We start from the raw sequence: 21464 nt of genomic DNA, 5'->3' as shown, positions 1-21464 counted from the left end.
CTGATACCTGCAAGGTTCTCCTAAAGTTTGAAATATGAGTGTACGTGTCTTTTGTGTTGTGTTTTAAAGTCTTCATTTGTTTTAGCCATGTTCTATTTTATGCAAGACAGTGGCTAAGAGTATGGGAGAAGTTATTCACTGTGTAATTCTGTAGGTGAAATAGTCTTCATTCACATGGGTATTTGTGATTTATTCCTGTAACATGCATTTATAAGTTGAGATCACATCCTAGAATGTAGCTTTTTCTTATTTCTCCATCATTTAAAGATAGAGGTAAGAAAGAGGGAAGCATATTTCTTTTCCTTAGTGGCTGGATAAGAGCTTTAGATCAGATCCCCAGTGGTTCAAACAAAGGAAAACAAATCTCTCTCATTCTCTAGACTCTTGGCTTTTGCCTAAATATGATTTATAAAACTGAAGTGTTGCTAATCTTTAAACAACACCTGAGGGATAAGATTTTCCAACACCCTTAATACATTTGACAATAGAACATTACAAAACACTTACTTTTGTTTCATGCTCTTCCTTGCAAAGAACTTCCAGGAAAATGGATAATTTAAAAGTAGAGTGGTCATGGACTTCCCTAGTGACACAGTGGTTAAGAATCCGCCTGCCAATGCAGGGGACACGGGTTCAACACCTGGTCCAGGAAGATCCCACATGCCGCGGAGCACCTAAGCCCGTCTGCCACAACTACTGAGCCTGCGCTCTAGAGCCTGTGAGCCACAACTACTGAGCCCATGTGCCACAACTACTGAAGCCCTCGTGCCTAGAGCCCATGCTCCGCAACAAGAGAAGCCACTGTAATGAGAAGACCTCGCACCACAAGGAAGAGTAGCCCCAGCTCGCTGCAACTAGAGAAAGCCCGCGCGCAGCAACGAAGACTCAACGCAGCCAAAAATAATTAATTAATTAATTAATTTTTTTAAAAAAAGGTGGAGTTGTCCAATATATACAGTACCAAATGTAAAATAGATAGCTAGTAGGAAGCAGCCACACAGCACAGGGAGATCAGCTCGGTGCTTTGTGTCCACCTAGAGGGGTGGGATAGGGAGGGTCGGAGGGAGACGCAAGAGGGAGGGGATATGGGGATATATGTATATGTATAGCTGATTCACTTTGTTATACAGCAGATATTAACACACCATTGTAAAGCAATTATACTCCAATAAAGATGGTAAAAAAAATTAAATAAATAGATAAATAAAGAGTAGAGTGGTCCGAAAAAAAAGAAAATAGTTTCTTACTTCAAAAAAGTTACTATTAGCAATGTTTCTCTTCTCTAAGAGAGGATGTAGACTAAAGCATTTACATGTATGTTTACTTTTCATAAACTTCCTAAGTGCCAACCACAATAGAATTCTTATAAAATGCCTCTCTGTTTTGAAATCCAGGTAATCCTCAAAATTAATGCCCTAAAATATAATTTCTCAGTTTTGATGGAAAATTGGGTCTGCCACTTTTATGACAGGGATTTTTAAAAATTATCCAAGAAAGCCTGATCGTTCACAGAACACTTTAACTGGGCTTGTCCTATAGGTGTTTTAGTCCTCCTTTTTATATACGGTTGGCCCAAAAGTTCGTGTGGGTTTTTCCATAAGATGTTATGGAAAAACCCAAACGAACTTTTGGGCCAACCCCATACTTTGTATTCATACATGAAATTGCTTTGATTTTTTTATGTATTGTTTAAACATGCATACGATATGACAAGCACTTTACATTACCATATCACATTCAGTTCTCACAAAACTCTGCAAGGTTGAACAACATTAATTAACAGGCCCAGAGTCACAATTGCTAGTAAGAGGTAGAGGCAAGATTTTAAACCAGTCAAACTCTAAATATGTGGCCCAATTGGGAGCCCCAAGGCTGTGCCAGGACCTACCTGGTAACCTATCTGTAGCTGTGCCATGACATCCTAACTTTCTTGGTTGAAAACGAGAACATCATTCAACGTCCTGGCATTTTACGAGGAACAATATGCTGAAAGTCTTTTTTTTTTTTTTTTCCAGGGAAGCTTGGATGCGGTTCTCCCGGTGTCCATGGTACTGGTCCCATCGCAGAAGACGTGAGTCTCCTTGCTGCCGCTCTGCGGGTTCAGGTTTGTCTGACACAGCTATTTGAGAATTTTTGAGTTTGGAGCTTCGGTGAATAGTTGCTAACATTTGGAAGTGTTTTCTGTTTAGCAGACACAGTGTCAAACACTTTACAAACATGATGTCATTTAATTCTCACAACAATCCTGTAAGATAGTGTTATTCCCATTTGATAGATGGGAAAATGGAGACTTGGAAAATTTAAGTTACTTGCCTTTGGTCACATGACAAGTATGGGGCAGGGACCCACATCAGGGTCCTCTATTAATTATCTATTGGTGTGTAATAAATTACCCCCCAGATTTAGTCATTTAAAACAACAAACGTTTATTATCTCAGTTTCTCTGGGTCACATATTTGGAGCCGCGTAGCTGGATGGTTCTGGCTTGGAGTCTCTCATGTGGTTGAAATCAAGATGGCGGGGCTGTAGTCATCTGAAGGGCTTGACTGGGGCCAGAGGAGTCAAGATGGCGCCCTCACATGACTGTTGGCATGTGGTATTTAAATCCTCTTTGGCTATGGGCAGGATGCCTTTGTTCCTCATCACCTGGATCTTTTCCATGGGGCTGCTCACAATGTGGCAGCTGACTTCCCCCAGAATGAGGGATCAAAGGAGAGAGCAAGGAGGAAACTGCAGTAGGTTTTATGACCCAGTCTCCAAAGTCACATGCCACCATTTCCTCTTTTCTTCTTTGCTAGAACTGAGCCACAAATATAATTCACAACCCAGGGAAAGGGAATTGGGCTCACCTCTTGAAGACAGGAGTGTTAAAGAGTTTGCGGACATCTTTTCGAAGTGTGACCTAAAGCCCAAGATCTCCGGCTCCCCACTCCTGTGAGCTAGGCTGGTGCTGAAGCCTGCAGTGAGGGTGCCGGCCAGCAGAGGCGTTAAGTAGCAGTAGAGAAACCTGAGCCTCTAATTAAACAGAAGCAGGTTTTAGTTCATTTCTTTCTTAATACATGCAATACACAATTAAAAATTTTACTTCAAAATGGGACGTAGTGCATTTCTATAAGGCATCTGTGTTACACTGCAACTAAAGGCAAATATTATTTCTATATAGATGTGTGTGTGTATGTATATATATATATACATATGTATCACTGATAATTCGGTTTGCTTGTTCTGTTATATCAACTGTAGAAGGATTATGCTTGCAATGGTGCAGATTTTTGGTGAAGCTGGGCATCCCAGCCAGCCAGTCATGCATTCTCATATTTCCCTCATTTTTCTTCTCTGAGGTGATGCTATCATTTTAATCCATGTACTTGATGCCTTTAGTGAATACAAACTTTTTTAATAGTACTTGTATCTCACATTTTCTTTTTTAAGAAAAATCTGCACATTTAACTACATGTGAATAGAATTAGTCCTAATGTCCACTTGGATTACTGTAAAACTTTGACTCCTTTTCCTGACAATATCCCTGAACGATACTCGATCTTTTCATAGTTTAGATGTGTAACCTGCCAGCTTGTACTTTTCTAACATGCTTTCCTTCCTATCCCTATTGAAGAACATGGTTAGTAGCAGAAGGAGATGGTTCCGTGAGCAGCAGTGCAGGAGGTGGAGACTTCACTGCTTGAAACTTCAGCCTCTGTCCCCCGTACCAAGGTATTCAGGTGATTTGTTTATACTGACATCGGCTCACCAGAGTGCCTTAGATATCCAAAGTTACCCATTGGATGGGGGCACAACTTGTGGTGTTATGGCTTTGATGGTGGATAATTTTCTCTAATCAAATTGCTGCACTATTTTTTCTTTTCTTTTCTTTTCTTTTTTTTTTTTTGGGTCCACGCTGTGCGGCGTGTGGGACCTTATTTCCCCGACCAGGGGTCGAACCATGCCCCTGGCATTGGGAGCATGAAGTCTTAACCACTGGACTGCCAGGGAAGTCCTGCTGCACTATTTTTTTCTGTCATTTAATTCCTCCAAAATTAAATGATAATGAACATGTTGACCATATTCTATCAGTTCTAAGATGTAGATTTTTTTAATTTCTGAAATCAGGATGCACCTTATTGTCAATGATGTACCCCGTATTCAGTGGCAGCGTGTTTTCTCTAAAATAATGGTATCTTAGATTTGACAGAATACGGTAATGTAGTATTTGGAATATGCTTTTCAGTGTTAGAAATGCCCAACACACACGTCAGCTTGGTCTTCAGGGCCTTGTAGGTTTCCACGCTGCGGGTAAATGACCAACCAAACCAAATGCCATTAGACGTGGGACCGGAGCTCTGCCTTCTTCAGAACGTGGTGGTATCTGCTCTCTGACAGGACACTCTGGGAGGGTCCAGATGGATATTTTCTTCAGCGTGGGATTTAATGAAGTGTAAGCTACATATTCCCTCTGTATAAATTTGGAAATACGAACTGCAGGACAGTCTCAGCATGTGATTTTGGAACAGTTCGCTAGATAAGCTATCTGAGCCAGGCAGATGCATCTTCCAGCCTCCTAGTGAATCCCCCATGGCCACGCCTCCTCCTGTGAATTGGCCCAGTCCCCTCCCTACAGGACGCCCGTAAGTCCAGCGCTTAACCAGGTGATGCCGTCTGCCAGCATGGAATACACAGAATGTAGGAGATAACACCACCCGGAATTGACTCATTTTTCACTTGATAACCAGTTGCTTTTCAGAATTGACCTCTGTTTCCTTGGGCCACAGCCCAACACTAAGGTTCAATTATACCCAACAGGCTGGTGAAACCCTCCAAGCTATGTTTCACACCTCAAATAGACAAAACGTCTTAGTCATCTTCTGTGTTCATTAATACATAAATTCCAAGGAATGTTCTTTGTAATATCATCCCTGTAGTTGTGCAGTCTGTTTCATAAAATAGTTTTTGAGGTTACTTATGTTGTTATAGAACCTTCATATTTAAAAGTCAATGAGTAAATTCTACTTGCAGAGAGCTGAAAAAAACTTGAGAGGGACTCGGCCAAATTGTGTACAAATCCAAATAAATTCCACTTGGGGGGAAAAGCCCCTAAATTGCTTAACCAAATTTGACTCCTACAGCCAGTGGGGAAAGAAAGGCAGGCTTTCTTCTTGAGTAGTTTATAAATCACTCAGAAAATCAAAATGTCACCAGCTCTCTTCAGCTAGTGAAGAGAAAACCGTGGAGGTTTTCCAAGAGTAGGCGCTTCAATTTAGGAGATTGTGGGAGGAGAGAAACAGAAAAAAAGGTGTAGTCAGGAAGGCGAAATGAAGTGGGAGCACGGACAGTGCAGTTGGCGGGGGAGAATCAGGAAGGACAATGCAGGTGGACCTGGGGGAGGGGTTACCTAGCTGCAGGTACAGAGCTACGCCCACATCTGGGCAGAGGCACCCTGCCCCCTCCCGCTCTAGTGGGCATTGGAAGTAGGTTTACTGTTAACCTCTTGCACCAAAGTCAGGCTCCGTGGGGCCATGGAGGAGAACATAGGGTAGTATGAGGACTGAGAGATTGTCTGCAGTAGCAACAGAAAAAAATAGAGCGGGGGGCTGCCTACCGGTGGAGAGACCGCTGCGCTGCAAAATAGGGGCCCCAGGGTGAATCAGGAAACTGCTGCATTGTCAGACATCAGCCCTCAAGACCAAGTCACAGACAGATGGATGGGCCAGACCCCCAATAAAAGAAGCGGCTGAGCTCAGGAGCCCCAAAAGACTCTCTCTGAGAAGTCCTTTGATTTTCATAGCACTCCTGTTAAGTTGAGCAGCAGCATGCACATCTTAACCAGTGAAATAGGATAGTTTAGTTGTTTGCCCAGCGACACTCTGGAGTTCCTAAAATTTCCTGCGTCTGAAGTTGAGCCTCGGGCACTAGCTCCATTTACCGACAGTTATGTAATTAATGAAATATTTTGAAATATGATTTTTGACTTGAGAGGGAAAATATGGACACAGATAAAACAAAAGAGTATTTCCACATTTTTGAATTGCCAAGAGACATATGTGGCTAGCCTAGTAATAAAGCATTATGCAATAACCCCTCTATTCCTGGTTAAAGAATTCAGCGATGACCCATAAAAAACACTGTGCTCTATCATGGAGTTATCTTTAGGGGTGGCCTTTGGACACATTGTAATAATCCATCTCCTTTCCTATGGCAGAGGTGTATCCTGGCACCTGGGAAGAATTCTAGAATCTAGTTTTTAAGAGTTGCTTCTCTATCTAAAGCAATGTACCATTTTCTTATGCACTTTAATTGTTAGCAGTTGTACTTAATCCTACTTGGGAAAAAGGACCACAAAGCCATTTGATCTAATTGTTGGCATGGTGTACGGCTGTTTTCTACTCTAGCAGCGACCACCTAAGCTGAGCAGACTCTCTTACCTCTTATGTTTCCCCACCCAGTGATATCGAGATTTCAAGAGCACAGACTCCAAAAGCTGTGGATATCCTTGCCAAGGAGATAGGGTTGCTTGCAGATGAAATTGAAATCTATGGCAAAAACAAAGCCAAAGTACGTTTGTCCCTGCTAGAAAGGTTAAAGGATCAAGCAGATGGAAAATACGTCTTAGTTGCTGGGTAAGACTACTTTTAAAATCTCTTTTACTAAGAAGACGTTTATAAAACTCTCTTCCCTGTTTATATCTGTCACCACACCCCTCAAATCCATCCTCTTCTCCAGCTTGACATTATTTTGTCCGTTTCACTTGGCAGTCCTTCATCTGACATGAGGTAAGTTTTTATTTTCAGTGTAAAACAAATGAGTCTCCTCCACAGAGTATAAAGTGTAACGAGTTCCTAATCCAGGACTTTGCTTTTTGTTTCCCATATTGTGTTTTGATCACCCTGGTTCTGCCTTGGATTTTTCATTTCGCTTTTCATGATAAAAATTAAAATAAGAATTGAAAGTAAAATATTTTGAGCTGAATGGGTTGTTTTTCTACTTAGAAATAACATTGGAAAATGAACAGATCATTGTGTGAGACTTAGTCTTTTCGATTAGTATCCTTAATATTTATGAAGTTGCATTACAAAAACTCATCTCTCTTGCATTTCAGAATTAATATTGGGCCATTTACATTTGTGTTGCTCGTTTTACAAAAGGCAAATGCACAGCTTTTGTGAAAAGGAGCATTTGCTTTATTTTGCCTCTTTTTTTAAAAAAAGAAATACATTCATCAGCTGAAAAACAATAGAAAACAAGGGATTTCAAATATTTATTTAATGTGAGCATTGGGAGCATGCAAGGGAGCATTAGGAGACCGTATAAATTCCTTTGTTGTCTTGAAATGTCATTGCACTGACTTACTACTGATATATAGGCCAAGGCTTGGGGCACAAAACCGTATTTGTTAACAGGCAGAGACATTTTTGTAACTGGACTTGACTCATAGTTAGCTTGGTTTTTACATATCTAATTATTCATGTAAGTGCTTTATTTCTTTTTGTGGTTATAAAAGTCATGCATACTTGTAAAACTATTTGAAAAATACAGAAAGTAAAAACAAGAAAGTATAAACGGCTGTTCACATTTGAGACCATCTTGACACAGATGCAGTCTGTCATAAATGAGATCATTGTATACATGCTATTCTGTAAGCAACTTGATTATTAACAATATGTTGTATACCTAGCTCCGTGTGAGTCAGGATAGAGCTATGTTATCATTTTGCATGACTACCTAACATGCTAACATACTCATATCCCAGATTCTTCAATGTGCTGGGGGATAGGGCTTGCAGGGGGTGGTAAAAATGCCCGGGATGAGGGTGGGTTCCATTCTACACATCTTCCCAGCACCAAGAAACATAGCTGTGGCTCAGCCACTGATAGTAAAGCATGTTTCTAATTCTTCTTCAAGTGTATTAAGGCAGAAAAAAGGTTTGAAGGTATCATAGAGATGTCCCACAATTTATTTAACCAATTCTCTATTGATGGGCTCTCAAATTATTCCCCATCTTTGTCCATTATAAGCAGTGCTGAAATGAACAACCATGGGCCTGCATATTTGTGCATTTATCCAATGATCTGCTTAGGAAAAATCCCTAGAGATGAATTCAATTTTTCATACCTACAAATAAAGCAAGATAGCATCCATAATATCACCTCTTTAATGGTATAATAATTTCTTCATATCTCTTCCCCTTTTTCCTTTCGCCTCCCTCTGCCCTCCCACCTCACCCCCCATCCCACACCCCAGCTCCTCTTTCCCCATCTCCTTCTGTTACTGTTTTCTAAGAGGGATGGACAGCTAGAGTCATTCGGTGGCTGTGTTTTTAAGGAATTCATATCTTGCTGCAGCACCTCAATTGCCTGCGGCTTAAACCTCTCTCAGACTTCCAGGTTCACCACCGCTGGATTCCCAATCCTAATGGGATGCTCTCCAGCCTAGGACCCCAGCCCTGATGTCCCCATAACTGAGCTGTAAGAAACCTCTTTGAGGGGAGATTTGGCCTCACCTGAGGCACCCTCTGGGGGCAGATCTGTGAAAGGAGCTGGCTGACGGCAGGGGGTGGGTATTCCTGGGTCCCAGAGTTTGGAGCAAACATCTAGTCAGTCAGTGTTGCTTTTCTGGAAGTGTGCTTCATGCAAGTTTGTTTACAGTGAATAAATTAACTCTGAGACATTAAGAACTTCAGAAGCAAATTTAGCATCTTATCCACAGATTTGCTTCCCTTCTTCCAGGATTCAGGTGCTCTTGGTAGGTGGGTTTGCTGGTTTTCTCACCCTGTTTAAGGTAGGAAGAGTTAGGAAAACTCAGGAGGATGTGGTCTCAGTTTATGAAGGAAGAATCATGCAGCCATTTTTTACATGGAAGGGCTGTGATTTACTCTGTTTTGGGCTTGTCAGTATTGGAAGTAAAAGCACAAATCTAGACATGGCCCTGCTCTTCACTGGGAACACAGAATTGATACTTCTAAAACAAAACCTGTGATGGTATTGTTATCAGATTCCTAACCTGAAGTCATAACCTGGCCTGCAGCCACATGCCAGAGAGTGACCGCCAGCCTGGTTGCCTAGCATTGCCACTATGTGTTGGTCCATACCCAGTAGAACATCATTCCACTCTGTCTCTGCTGGCCTTTATGTGTGTAACTGAGTGGAAGAAGCCAGGCTGCCATATCATACAGAGAAGCCAAAATTAAACCTGAATTCTCAAGTACAGATTTAACCCCAGGACGTCAACAGTTCTTTTTCTGAAATTGTGGTATAAATTCCCTTACATAACGAAGACCTATGAAGGAACAAAAATCAAATTGTGTTGCTTTCACCTGCATTGAAAAAGAAGCTGGGGCTTCCCTGATGGCGCAGCGGTTAAGAGTCTGCCTGCAAACACAAGGGACATGGGTTCAAGCCCTGGTCTGGGAAGATCCCCAATGCCGCAGAGCAACTAAACCCGTGTGCCACAACTACTGAGCCTGTGCTCTGAGCCCGCGAGCCATGACTACTGAGCCCACGTGCCACAGCTACTGAAGCCCGTGCGCCTAGAGCCCATGCTCCACAACAAGAGAAGCCACTGCAATGAAAAGCCCGCGCACTGCAATGAAGAGTAGCCCCCGCTCGCTGCAACTAGAGAAAGCCTGCGTGCAGCAACGAAGACCCAATGCAGCCAAAAATAAATAAAATAAATAAATTTTTTAAGAAAAAGAAAAAGAAGCTGTGAGGGTAGGATTTTGAGATGTATATATGCATCTTTCTCAGAGCTTGGAGGTTTTTAGAAAAGACATATAACTATTCTATAAGAGAGAAATGAACTCCCCTCACCAACACAACAAGAGATATTTTTTAAGTGTGTAAGCTGCCTTTGTTACCTAATCTTTTAATAGCTGGATGTTTGAAATCACTTTAAAGCAGCAAGACAATCATTTATAATCTAAAATGAAAACTTCATTTGAAATAAAATCACCTTTAATTTTTGTCAGGTCAATTATGGAAAAGTGACATTATCAAGCCCTTATACACATGGTTGCAACTTCTTAAGAAATACAAATTACCCGTCCACATAATTCAAAAAGAGTCATGTACCACAATGTTTATTGCAGCACTATTTACGATAGCCGGGACATGGAAGCAATCTAACTGTCCATCGACAGATGAATGGATAAAGAAGATGTGGCACGTGTATACAATGGCATATTACTCAGCCATAAAAAGAAACGAAATTGAGTTATTTGTAATGAGGTGGATGGACCTAGAGACTGTCATACAGAGTGAAGTAAGTCAGAAAGAGAAAAACAAATACCGTATGCTAACACATATATATGTGGAATCTAAAAAAAAAAAAAAATGGTTCTGAAGAACCTAGGGGCAGGACAGGAGTAAAGATGCAGACATAGAGAATGGACTTGAGGACACGGGGAGGGGGAAGGGTAAGCTGGGAGTAAGTGAGAGAGTGGCATGGACATATATACACTACCAAATGTAAAATAGATAGCTAGTGGGAAGCAGCAACATAGCACAGGGAGATCAGCTCAGTGCTTTGTGACCACCTAGAGGGGTGGGATCGAGAGGAGATATGGGGATATATATATAGCTGATTCACTTTGTTATAAAGCAGAAACTAACACACCATTGTAAAGCAATTATACTCCAATAAAAATGTTAAGAAAAAAACAACTCAAAAAAAAAGCAGAACTCAAAAAAAAAAAAAGATGTGGTACATATATACAATGGAATATTACTCAGTCATAAAAAAGAATGAAATAGTGCCATTCATGGCAACATGGATGGACCTAGAGATTGTCATGCTGAGTGAAGTAAGTCAGAATGGAGAAAGACAAAAATCATATGATATCGCTTATATGTGACATCTAAAAAAAAAAGGTACAGATGAACTTAATCGCAAAACAGGAATAGAGCCACAGATGTAGAAAACAAACTTGTGGTTACCAGGAGGGAAAGCGGGTGGGAGGGATAAATTGGGAGATTGGGATTGACACATAGACACTACTATATAAAAAATAGATAAGTGATAAGGACCTACTGTATAGCACAGGGAGCTCTCCTCAATACTCTATAATGACCTTTATGGGAAAAGAATCTTAAAAAGAGTGGATGTATGTATATGTATAACTGATTCACTCTGCTGTACAGCAGAAACTAACACAACATTGTAAATCAACTACACTCCAATAAAACTTTTTAAAATAACATTAAAAAAATAGATGGCTAGTGGGAAGCAGCTGCATAGCACAGGGAGATCAACTTGGTGCTTTGTGACCACCTAGAGGGGTGGGATAGGGAGGCTGGGAGGGAGACCAAGAGGGAGGGGATATGGGGATATATGTATACTTACAGCTGATTCACTTTGTTATACAGCAGCAACTAACACAACATTGTAAAGCAATTATACTCCAATAAAGATGTTAGGGAAAAAAAAGAAATATAAATTACCTATCTATTAAATGTTTTTTTCCTTTTTTCTGAAAGGTTTTTTTTAAATCTGAAAATAACATTGACCCATTGAATAAAAATTTAGCATAAAGAAAAGTAAAAAGAAGGAGAAAACGAAATCTCTCATTACTCAGAAGTATTCAAAATTTTTATATTTCCTTCCAGGATTGTATCTCTGTATCTGTCCTTTTTACACATTGAGATCATGCCATAAATACCATTTTGTGTCCTGCTTTTATCCCTGAATACTATAACATAAGTCTTCTCTCATGCTTTAGAAGAATTCAAATGCCCAAGTAATTTTTCAGTAAACCTAAATAACAAAATATTATTGCACATTTGAATTCATGTATAAATGTGATTTGAATATATCAACAGTGGGATTAAAATATAAAACCATGGGATTAAAAAAACCTTCTACTATTAATAACCCAAATGCAAAACAGATTAATTCATTTTAAAAAGCTATTCTTCAAACTTCAGAATTTCTTATTCCATCAGAATCATCTGTATTTCATCAGCTACACTTCACATGGTATTTACACCTACACATCACTTTATTTGCTCTGCCTGACAAAATGAAAAGTATTGGGAATTGTTCAGGGAAATATGCCAAAAGAATCTTAGGGTCTCCTGAGTTTTACATATTTTCCTAGTTACACTAATGAAAAGGAATTTGTTTGAGAACTTGACTCTCGGAGTGCAGCTGCAGGGCATTGAATGTGTATGCAGAATGGGTCTCCATCCGCCCTTTACTGATTTCCATGCAGAAGTTTTTAGAATTTCTCTGAATCGCTTGGACCCAGCAGTTAAAAAAGAAGCCCAAATTCAAAGTGAATAGACTGAATTTCACATTAAAGGAAAATATTCACATCACTATTTTTTTCTCTAGAGTGCCAAATACCTAATTTTATTTTATTTTTGTTTATTTTTTAATGTTAACAAACCATTTTGGTCAGTGTAAAAATAACTTCTTTTGATTCTTCTAAGTTTTGATTTTCTGCAACTATCTAAATATCTGTGAGTTTTTCTTCTAGTTACATTAGTTGCAGAGCAGAACAAAGGTATTTACAAGTGGCCAGGGACTTTGAACTATTTGCCTCAGTCAAGTGTGATGAGAAACAACCAAATGGACCATGGTTATCTTTTCTTTTTTAATTAACAGACTTTATTATTATTTTTTTAATGACTTAGGACAAGCTTTAATTGTTTTTTTAACATCTTTATTGGAGTATAATTGCTTTACAATTGTGTGTTAGTTTCTGCTTTATAAGAAAGTGAATCATCTATACATATACATATATCCCCATATCTCCTCCCTCTTGCATCTCCTTCCCACCCTCCTGATCCCACCCTCTAGGTGGTCACAAAGCACCAGGCTGATCTCCCTGTGCTATGAGGCTGCTTCCCGCTAGCTATCTATTTTACGTTTGGTAGTGTATATATGTCCATGCCACTCTCTCACTTCCTCCCAGTTTACCCTTCCTCCTCCCCGTGTCCTCAAGTCCATTCTCTACATCTACGTCTTTATTCCTCTCCTGCCCCTAGGTTCTTCAGAACCTTTTTTTTTTTTTTTTTTTTTTTTAGATTCCATATATACGTGTTACCATACGGTATTTGTTTTTCTCTTTCTGACTTACTTCAGTCTGTATGACAGACGCTAGGTCCATCCATCTCACTACAAATAACTCAATTTCATTTCTTTTTATGGCTGAGTAATATTCCATTGTATATATGTGCCACATCTTCTTTATCCATTCATCTGTCGATGTGCACTTAGGTTGCTTCCATATCTTGGCTATTGTAAATAGTGCTACAATGAACATTGTGGTACATGACTCTTTGAATTGTGGTTTTCTCAGGGTATATGCCCAGTAGTGGAATTGCTGGGTCGTATGGTAGTTCTATTTTTCATTTTTTAAGGAACCTCCATACTGTTCTCCATAGTGGCTGTATCATTACATTCCCACCAACAGTGCAAGAGGGTTCCCTTTTCTCCACACCCTCTCCAGCATTTATTGTTTGTAGATTTTTTGATGATGTAGATTTTTTGATGATGGCCATTCTGACTGGTGTGAGGTGATATCTCCCTGTAGTTTTGATTTGCATTTCTCTAATGATTAATGATGTTGAACATCCTTTCATGTGTTTGTTGGCAATCTGATATCTTCTTTGGAGAAATGTCTGAGTCTTCTGCCCATTTTTGGATTGGGTTGTTTATTTTTTTGATACTGAGCTGCATGAGCTGCTTGTAAATTTTGGAGATTAATCCTTTGTCAGTTGCTTCATTTGCAAATATTTTCTCCCATTCTGAGGGTTGTCTTTTGGTCTTGTTTATGGTTTCCTTTGCTGTGCAAAGGCTTTTAAGTTCATTAGGTCCCATTTCTTTATTTTTGTTTTTATTTCCATTTCTCTAGGAGGTGGGTCCAAAAGGATCTTGCTGTGATTTATGTCATAGAGTGTTCTGCCTATGTTTTCCTCTAAGAGTTTGATAGTGTCTGGCCTTACATTTAGGTCTTTAATCCATTTTGAGTTTATTTTTGTGTATGGTGTTAGGGAGTGTACTAATTTCATTCTTTTACATGTAGCTGTCCAGTTCTCCCAGCACCACTTATTGAAGAGGCTCTCTTTTCTCCATTGTATATTCTGGCCTCCTTTATCAAAAATAAGGTGACCATATGTGTGTGGGTTTATCTCTGGGTTTTCTATCCTGTTCCATTGATCTGTATTTCTATTTTTGTGCCAGTACCATCCTGTCTTGATTACTGTAGCTTTGTAATATTGTCTGAAATCTGGGAGCCTGATTCCTTCAGCTCCGTTTTTCTTTTTCAAGATTCCTTTAGCTATTTGGGGTCTTTTGTGTTTCCATACAAATTGTGAAATTTTTTGTTCTAGTTCTGTGAAAAATGCCAGTGGTAGTTTGATAAGGATTGCACTGAATCTGTAGATTGCTTTGGGTAGTAGAGTCATTTTCACAATGTTGATTCTTCCTATAAAAGAATATGGTACATCTCTCCATCTGTTTGTATAATATTTATTTTCTTTCATCAGTGTCTTATCGTTTTCTGCATACAGGTCTTTTGTCTCCTTAGGTAGGTTTATTCCTAGGTATTTTATTATTTTTGTTGAAATGGTAAATGGAAGTGTTTCCTTAATTTCTCTTTCAGATATTTCATCATTAGTGTATAGGAATACAAGAGATTTCTGTGCATTAATTTTGTATCCTGCTACTTTACCAGATTCATTGATTAGCTCTAGTAGTTTTCTGGTAGCATCGTTAGGATTCTCTATGTATAGTATCATGTCATCTGCAAACAGTGACAGCTTTACTTCTTCCTCTCTGATTTGGGTTCCTTTTATTTCTTTTTCTTCTCTAATTGATGTGGCTAAAACTTCCAAAACTATGTTGAATAATAATGGTGGGAGTGGACAACCTTGTTTTGTTCCTGATCTTAGAGGAAGTGGTTTCAGTTTTTCACCATTGAGAACAATGTTGGCTGTGGGCTTGTCATATATGGCCTTTATTATGTTGAGGTAAGTTCCCTCTATGCCTACTTTCTGGAGGGTTTTTATATAAATGGGTGTTGAATTTTGTGAAAAGCTTTTTCTGCATCTATTGAGATGATCATAAGGTTTTTCTCCTTCAATTTGTTAATATGGTTTATCACACTGATTGATTTGCATATATTGAAGTATCCTTGCATTCCTGGTGTAGACCCCACTTGATCATGGTGTATGATCCTTTTAATGTGCTGTTGGATTCTGTTTGCTAGTATTCTGTTTAGGATTTTTGCATCTATGTTCATCAGCAATATTGGCCTGTAGTTTTCTTTCTTTGTGACATCTTTGTCTGGTTTTGGTATCAGGGTGATGGTGGCCTCGTAGAATGAATTTGGGAGTGTGGAGTGTTCATCCCTCTGCTATATTTTGGAAGAGTTTGAGAAGGATAGGTGTTAACTCTTCTCTAAATGTTTGGTAGAATTCACCTGTGAAGCCATCTGGTCCTGGGCTTTTGTTTGTTGGAAGATATTTAATCACAGTCTCAATTCAGTGCTTCTGATTGGTCTGTTTACATTTTCTGTTTCTTCCTGGTTCAGTCTTGGAAGGTTGTGCTTTTCTAAGAATTTGTCCATTTCTTCCAGGTTGTCCATTTTATTGGCATATAGTTGCTTGTAGTAATCTCTCATGATCTTTTGTATTTCTGCAATGTCAGTTGTTACTTCTCCTTTTTCATTTCTAATTCTATTGATATGAGTCTTCTCCTTTTTTTTTTCTTGATGAGTCTGACTAATGGTTTATCAACTTTGTTTACCTTCTCAAAGAACCAGCTTTTAGTTTTATTGATCTTTGCTATTGTTTCCTTCATTTCTTTTTCATTTATTTCTGCTCTGATCTTTATGATATCTTCCCTTCTGCTAACTTTTGGGTTTTTTTTTTTTTTTTTTTTTTTGTGGTACGCGGGCCTCTCACTGTTGTGGCCTCTCCCGTTGCGGAGCACAGGCTCCAGATGTGCAGGCTCAGCGGCCATGGCTCACGGGCCCAGCCGCTCCGCGGCATGTGGGATCTTCCCAGACCGGGGCACGAACCCGTGTCCGCTGCATCGGCAGGCAGACTCTCTACCACTGCGCCACCAGGGAAGCCCTACTTTGGGGTTTTTTTATTCTTCTTTCTCTAATTGCTTTAGGTGTAAGGTTAGGTTGTTTATTTGAGATGTTTCTTGTTTCTTGAGGTAGGATTGTATTGCTATAGACTTCCCTCTTAGAACTGCTTTTGCTGCATCCCATAGGTTTTGGGTCATTGTGTTTTCACTGTCATTTGTTTCTAGGTATTTTTTGATTTCCTCTTTGATTTCTTCAGTGATCTCTTGGTTATTTAGTAGTGTACTGTTTAGCTTCCATGTGTTTCTATTTTTTATAGATTTTTTTCCTGTAATTGATATCTACTCTCATAGCATTGTGGTTGGAAAAGATACTTGATGTGATTTCAATTTTCTTAAATTTACCAAGGCTTGATTTGTGACCCAAGATATGATTTATCCTGGAGAATGTTCCATGAGCACTTGAGAAGAAAGTGTACTCTGTTGTTTTTGGATGGAATGTCCTATAAATATCAATTAAGTCCATCTTGTTTAATGTATCATTTAAAGCTTGTGTTTCCTTATTTATTTTCATTTTGGATCATCTGTCCATTGGTGAAAGTGGGGTGTTAAAGTCCCCTACTATGATTGTGTTACTGTCGATTTCCCCTTTTATGGCTGTTAGCATTTGCCTTATGTATTGAGGTGTTCCTATGTTAGGTACATTATTATTTACAGTTATCATATCTTCTTCTTGGATTGATCCCTTGTTCATTATGTAGTGTCCTTCTTTGTCTGTTGTAACAGTCTTTATTTTACAGTCTATTTTGTCTGGTAGGAGAATTGCTACTCCAGCTTGTTTTGATTTCCATTTGCATGGAATATCTTTTTCCATCCCCTCACTTTCAGTCTGTATGTGTCCCTAGGTCTGCAGTGGGTCTCTTGTAGATAGCATATATATGCGTGTTGTTTTTGTATCCATTCAGCCAGTCTGTCTTTTGGTTGGAGCATTTAATCCATTTACATTTAAGGTAGTTATCGATATGTACGTTCCTATTTCCATTTTCTTAATTGTTTTGGGTTTGTTTTTGTAGGTGTTTTCCTTCTCCTGTGTTTCCTTCCTAGAGAAGCTCCTTTAGCATTTGTTGTAAAGCTGGTTTAGTGGTGCTGAATTCTCTTAGCTTTTGCTTGTCTGTAAAGGTTTTAAGTTCTCCGTCTAATCTGAATGAGATCCTTGCTGGGTAGAGTAATCTTGGTTGTAGATTTTACCCTTTCAGTGCTTTAAATATGTCCTGCCACTTCCTTCTGGCTTGCAGAGTTTCTTCTGAAAGATCAGCTGTTAACCTTATGGGGATTCCCTTGTATATTATTTGTTGTTTTTCCCTTGCTGCTTTTAATATGTTTTCTTTGTATTTAATATTTGATAATTTGATTAATATGTGTCTTGGCGTGTTTCTCCTTGGAGTTATCCTGTATGGGACTCTCTGCGCTTCCTGGACTTGATTGACTATTTCCTTTCCCATATTAGGGAAGTTTTCAATTATAATATCTTCAAATATTTTCTCAGACCCTTTCTTTTTCTTCTTCTTCTTCTTCTGGGACCCCTATAATTCGCATTTGGTGCATTTAATGTTGTCCCAAAGGTCTCTGAGACTGTCCTCAATTCTTTTCATTCTTTTTTCTTTATTCTGCTCTGTGGTAGTTATTTCCACTACTTTATCTTCCAGGTCACTTATCTGTTCTTCTGCCTCAGTTATTCTGTTATTGATTCCTTCTAGAGAATTTTTAATTTAATGTATTGTGTTGTTCATCATTGTTTGTTTGCTCTTTAGTTCTTCTAGGTCCTTGTTAAACATTGCTTGTATTTTCTCCATTCTATTTCCAAGATTTTGGATCATCTTTACTATCATTACTCTGAATTCTTTTTCAGGTAGACTGCCTATTTCCTCTTCATTTGTTTGGTCTGGTGGGTTTTTACCTTGCTCCTTCATCTGCTGTGGTTTTCTCTGTCTTCTCATTTTGCTTAACTTACTGTGTTTGGGGTCTCCTTTTCGCAGGCTGCAGGTTCGTAGTTTCCATTGTTTTTGGTGTCTGCCCCCAGTGGCTAAGTTTGGTTCAGTGGGTTATGTAGGCTTCCTGGTGGAGGGGACAGGTGCCTGTGTTCTGGTGGATGAGGCTGGATCTTGTCTTTCTGGTGGGCAGGACTGCGTCCAGTGGTGTGTTTTGGGATGTCTGTGACCTTATTATGATTTTAGGCAGCCTCTCTGCTAATGGGTAAGGTTGTGTTCCTGTCTTGCTAGTTGTTTGGCATAGGGTGTCCAGCACTGTAGCTTGCTGGTCGTTGAGTGGACCTGGGTCTTATCGTTGAGTTGGAGATCTCTGGGAGATCTCCAACTCGTTCAGTTCGTTTTTACTGTAGTTGACAGTGAATAACATTTGTCTTAGAAAAGGTGTCATTTCTTTTTCTAATGTTTTTTGCCCATCTGTGCCTGGACATGTGACAGAAATGCAATGGAAATAGTCCTTCACCTCAGCAAGCTCGTAGTCATAATGCCCCCTGAAAAGTTAGATAATAAGCACGAAATGAGTCCTGTGGGAAGTTGGAGGGAGCAGATAAATATCCTAGGAGAAGATGAGGAAGATAATGAGCAGAACCCACAATTCCATTTCCATAAACTCCAGGCTCTTACAGAAAAAGAAATTAGGTTAACATGGTGCTTATTCTTTCCTCAGTCAACTTGCTGGTTTGGAATGTGAGCTAAGGATCGTGAGATGACAATTAAGCCTAATTTTGATGCCAAACGTAGGAATGAGGTGAAATAAAATGTTTTTGGTAGCTCTCCTTTGATTGCTCCCCATAAATACTTCCTACTTTCTGATTTTCCTGAATTGTATCAGTTGGCAGAACGCTAAGCAGTCCTGTGTTTCTCATTAAGGGTTGGATGCTTCGCTGAAGTTTTTGGGAGGTCATCTCTGGGCGTGTCTGCCTTTGGCTCTCTCCCGCAGCATTGTGAGCATATCCTTAGGGATGAAAATGTAATCCTTCATGTGACACATTTAAGTAAAGCCTCTCTTCCTTTGCAAGAAGTAAATACCAGTACAGTACTTCATCCACCCTACATCTGACCTGCATTTTCTTTAAGTAAGATCGTGATGCCTATGGCTCTTGGTTGGAAGTGTCCATCACCGAGGAGCATTCCAGTGGAATCACTAGCTCTCTCCCAGCAGCCTTCTGGTTGCTAAATCCAGTGACCGCTTTTCACTGGACCGCATTTGAGTCTGTGGACGCTTCCATGGCTCCCTTCGGAGATTCCCCTGTCACACCTCTGCCTCCTGTCAGGGTTTCCCGGAACTTAGTGCTGCTCCTTCTTAGTTTCCCTTTGCTCCCTTCTAACTATTCCCTAAGAGACAATGTTCTTAACAATTCTGTTTTTATCCCTTCTGTACTCTGTTCACTCCACTGACTGATCGTCCCCATTCCCATGCTTTAAATTACTCATTATCGATAATGATTTCCATCCATAGAAATAACCTAGTGAAGTCAGATGACTTGCCTGGGTTTAATTTCCAGCTCTACTGCTTACTAATTGTGTGGCCTTGGGCAGGATACTTAAAATTCCTGTGCCTTAGTGTCCTCATTTATCAAATGAAGATTAACCCAACAAATATAAAGCACAGAACCTAGCATATTAACTACCCCAAACCCACCCTCACTTTTATCTGGCAAACTCTTATTCATTTGTCAGGTCTCAGCTTAGACGTTACTTCCACCAGGAAGCCTTCCCTGCTGTCCCAAGTCTACTTAGATCGTCCTATGTGCTCTCATGATATAGTGTCATTGCCCTGTTTCCTCTGTCTCAGTGTTTCTCACATTCATTGTAACTGCCGATTTATCTCTCCACATCTCCCATCGGCCATAAGCTCTGTGAGGTCAGCAGCGGAGTCCAGTGTGGTCGTCACTGTGTCCCCGGGGTCTAGTTACCTGGACACAGTGGTACTTAAGAAATATTTGCTGAAAGAGTGATTGATTGTATTGCTGTGGTGGACGGAGATAGTTGTATTACTTCTTTGTGGTCACATCACTGGGGTTTATGGGTCAGAAAACTCTGTCATCAGTTTTGTTTTGGTTGAGTGTCCTAGACAATCTGGCTCACAGCATCTAACCCACAGAAGACTAAATTGTAAGGCAAAATAAGTTTTTAAACTTGTAACAGTGGTTAGAATATGCCAAGGAACAATTTCATGGGTCTTTACTTGGGAATGTAATGTACGCCTGTCCCATTACTTAATCCTTTGATGTTGTGAGCCTCTGATGCTTGGCTTTGTAGGGTGTGTGCTCAACAGTGAGCTCCCAGAGCAGAGTTAATCTCCTTAGTGTGCTTAGGAGCTGTGGACTTATTCCTCCCAAATACTGGAAGGGTTGTTGTCTGGGAAGGGAGAGGCTGAGTGTGTCTGTAGGAAGCTACAGGAATGCAGATATCTCCTCTTTAGGACAAAGAACTTGTATAACTGTAAAAGCTATCAGGAAATGAATGGGCCACCCTGGAGGTAATGAGCCTCCTGCACAGCTTGTGTTTAAACATGGCTGGACAAGCCCCAGACACTGATATCTAGAAGGAGATGGATGAATGGGGACATTAGAATCCCTTCTAAAATGAGAGTCTGGCCATGCCTCACCACCCATGGACCATTGACTTAGGCCTCGTGCCCACTTAATGCCCTCAGTAAACGGCCCTGGAAGAACAAATGCCAAATTATCCATCAGCAAGAAAATGACATCAGCTTAATTATTTAAATCATTTTGATGGATAATTCTTTGCCGTTTCTTGAAGTTGATAGTGTTATTGGCACTACTGCTGAATAACTTTTCTTTCTTGACACTCTTGGTAAAGGTATGTCTATATCTTGACTTTAGCTTAAGTGCGGCCTTTGTGATGTGGGCAGACCATAAAAAGATCCAAGGAAGTTGAATGATTCAGTGATTCTGGAGTGGCCTGGTCTCTATCAGTCTCCTCCGGGTTGGTTCTTGTACCATAGATTGACTGTGCATAGGTTGTCTACAAAATATTAAATTTACTATTCCTTTTCCCCCAAACCAGGATCACACCCACCCCTCTTGGAGAAGGGAAAAGTACAGTTACAATTGGGCTCGTGCAGGCACTGACTGCGCACCTGAACATCAACTCCTTTGCCTGTCTGAGGCAGCCTTCTCAAGGACCGACTTTTGGAGTGAAAGGTAGTTTATTTAACAACTAGTATATTTTTCAGAGCAAACTCTATCACCAACAAATGTGGAATTACAACTTACTAGAGGAAATGGTACATTTCGTCTCTACATGCACTCCTGCAGCCCTCCACCCCTCACCCACCTCCCTGCACATTCAGTAGATCGCCCCAACATGATCCTCCCGCAGAGAGAGCTTCAGGGGGAGGTCTCAGCGGAGCCCCTCAGGAAGCCA

The 21464-nt window shown here is 40.0% G+C and overlaps 1 protein-coding gene across 3 annotated transcripts in view; it reads left to right on the top strand.

Moving 5' to 3' along the window:
* Nucleotides 1-21464, top strand: part of MTHFD1L (methylenetetrahydrofolate dehydrogenase (NADP+ dependent) 1 like) — a 205301-nt gene that overhangs the window by 31985 nt on the left and 151852 nt on the right. For all 3 annotated transcript variants that reach the window (XM_060114711.1, XM_060114713.1, XM_060114712.1), the window contains exons 9-12: nt 2016-2104; nt 3617-3714; nt 6441-6614; nt 21105-21241. In XM_060114711.1, coding sequence (XP_059970694.1) covers nt 2016-2104; nt 3617-3714; nt 6441-6614; nt 21105-21241 — 498 coding nt within the window. The remainder of the gene's footprint in view (nt 1-2015; nt 2105-3616; nt 3715-6440; nt 6615-21104; nt 21242-21464) is intronic.

Source organism: Mesoplodon densirostris, chromosome 12, assembly GCF_025265405.1.
Source record: "Mesoplodon densirostris isolate mMesDen1 chromosome 12, mMesDen1 primary haplotype, whole genome shotgun sequence".
NCBI classification, from domain to species: Eukaryota; Metazoa; Chordata; class Mammalia; order Artiodactyla; family Ziphiidae; genus Mesoplodon; species Mesoplodon densirostris.
Note: the sequence above shows the minus strand (reverse complement) of the source record. Positions and strands in the feature narration are given on the sequence as shown.